Here is a 2,500-nt window from a genome sequence, read left to right as displayed (position 1 = left end):
GCGCACACACACGCACATCACAGAGCACATAGATGAGCCTGTAACTGATCAGACTGCACACACACACACACACACACACACACACACACAGTAAATCACACAACAGGGTTTCATAGGGAAGCATGAGAGCTGTGTATCATTTATTCTTCAACATGTGCACTAACAGTCAGGCCACGCCTCCTTTACAGGGACTGACAGGCACTGAGGCCACACCTCCTTCACTAGTACTGACAGGCACTAAGGCCACGCCTCCTTCACTAGTACTGACAGGCACTGAGGCCACGCCTCCTTCACTAGTACTGACAGGCACTGAGGCCACGCCTCCTTCACTAGTACTGACAGGCACTGAGGCCACGCCTCCTTCACTAGTACTGACAGGCACTGAGGCCACGCCTCCTTCACTAGTACTGACAGGCACTGAGGCCACGCCTCCTTCACTAGTACTGACAGGCACTGAGGCCACGCCTCCTTCACTAGTACTGACAGGCACTGAGGCCACGCCTCCTTCACTAGTACTGACAGGCACTAAGGCCACGCCTCCTTCACTAGTAGTGACAGGCACTGAGGCCACGCCTCCTTCACTAGTACTGACAGGCACTAAGGCCACGCCTCCTTCATGGGGAGTGACAGGCACTGAGGCCACGCCTCCTTTATGGGGAGTGACAGGCACTGAGGCCACGCCTCTTTCACATGGACTGACAAGCACTAAGTCATGTCTCCTTTATGAAGAGTGACAGGCACTGAGGCCATGCCTCCTTCTCTGGGACTGACATACTGAGGCCACGCCTCCTTCATTGGTTGACAGGCACTGAGGCTACACAAAGGGGTGTGTTTTCATTGGCCGTCTGATTGACGGCCGATGACAACACACCCCTTTTCTGACTGGCAGGAAGGCCACACCCTTATCTGATTGGCAAGCACTAAGGCCACACCCCTTATCAGATTGGCGATGTTTATGGTGTAAGAGGTCTGTTCATGAATAATCAAAAGCAAATCAATAAATAAAATGAATTGTTTTTATTCTGTTCACATCATTACTTTTATTATAATAATAATAATAATTAATATTTATATTAGTTATAAAAAACAACAATGATAATAATAATAATAATAATAAAGTGTGTGTATATATTTATATTTTTATTTATATATATATAATAAAAATATAATAGCACTGTGTCTTCAGCTCCACTCCGAGTGTAAACACAGATTCAGGAGCGGAGATCAGAGCAGAGTTCATTTTCTTTTTCTCGATTTTTTTACACACTCCAGCCTTCTCTCTTCTCCACCTCACTGACACACAGAGAGAGAGAGAGAGAGAGAGAGAGAGAGAGAAGGAGGGCAGGAAGTGTGTATAGAGGAGTTCTGCACATCGTGGAGGACTTGTGAAGCGTTGCCAGAAGGCTTTGGGTTTTTTCTTTTTTTTGGAAGAAGAGAGACGAGGACTGGAGGGAGGGGGAGGAAGTGGGGAAGGAAAGGAGGATGTAGATGAGGTAGAAGGAGCCCTGAGGCATACACACACTCACACACGTGCACACACACTCAATTACAGTGACCCCGACAGGAAGCAGTGGGCATAGGCAGCCTGCACACAATCAGTACACAATCAGTACACACACACACACACACACACACACACACACACACACATACACAGATGCGCGTTCACACTGGCAGTGCTTGTTTCTTTTTTTTCTTTTTATCGCCAGAATCGCTACACGCCGGATGCTAGCAGGCTGCTGGTTGCCATGGTTACAGGGTAGCACCTAGCTACAGTTAGTGCAAGGCGTGATCCGCTGTTACAACAACTTTCATACTCCACATTACACACTCACGTTTAATAACTTATTGTAACAATACAACTATGAAAAACAATTTTGTGTGTGTGTGTGTGTGTGTGTTTGGACACATTTGATCCAAACACCAGTCCATATACCTGGAATTGGTCCAGGAAGAGTGTAAAAGGTTGATGTGATGCGTTTGGATTTACAGAGCAGACAGCGGACGGCGGCGGTGAGCTGGACCTGAGCGGGATCGACGACGACGAGCTCGAGTGGGTGAGTGTGAGCGCCTCCTACAGGACACCACATCGCTCAGCCTAATTTCCAGCTGCAGTACAATAAATCGAGTGTGTGTGTGTGTGTGAGAGAGAGATCTGTGATCTGTAAGAGTCTCGCAGAGCAGAAGCGTCCTAGCTGTGATTAGCGATTGATTTCAGTGTGTGTTAGCGATTAGACGCATTAGCGTTCACACGTACACGTGCATGCGGCGTGACATTTCCGTTAGAGATGCTCATTTTCGCACGCGTGAGCAAAAGGTGAAATGAGACACCTGCTTCTCTTTTGATTGCTTTTGTGTGTGTGTGTGTGTGTGTGTGTGTGTGTGTGTGTGTGTGTGTGTATCTATAAACAACTGACAAATGAGCAGAACATGAGTGTACAGTGTCCGCTGCTTCTCTCGTCCTCAGTACATCCTTAATGAGAAGGAGGTGAAGGTTAAG

The 2,500-nt window shown here is 47.4% G+C and overlaps 1 protein-coding gene across 3 annotated transcripts in view; it reads left to right on the top strand.

Moving 5' to 3' along the window:
• brf1a (BRF1 RNA polymerase III transcription initiation factor subunit a) overlaps nt 1–2,500 on the top strand; it is a 46,428-nt gene that overhangs the window by 34,812 nt on the left and 9,116 nt on the right. For all 3 annotated transcript variants that reach the window (XM_053502113.1, XM_053502112.1, XM_053502114.1), the window contains exons 14-15: nt 1,993–2,057; nt 2,468–2,500. The exon at nt 2,468–2,500 is cut by the window's right edge and continues 49 nt beyond it. In XM_053502113.1, the coding sequence (XP_053358088.1) occupies nt 1,993–2,057; nt 2,468–2,500 (98 nt within the window). The remainder of the gene's footprint in view (nt 1–1,992; nt 2,058–2,467) is intronic.

This window comes from Clarias gariepinus, chromosome 8 (genome assembly GCF_024256425.1).
Source record: "Clarias gariepinus isolate MV-2021 ecotype Netherlands chromosome 8, CGAR_prim_01v2, whole genome shotgun sequence".
Lineage (NCBI taxonomy): Eukaryota > Metazoa > Chordata > Actinopteri > Siluriformes > Clariidae > Clarias > Clarias gariepinus.
Note: the sequence above shows the minus strand (reverse complement) of the source record. Positions and strands in the feature narration are given on the sequence as shown.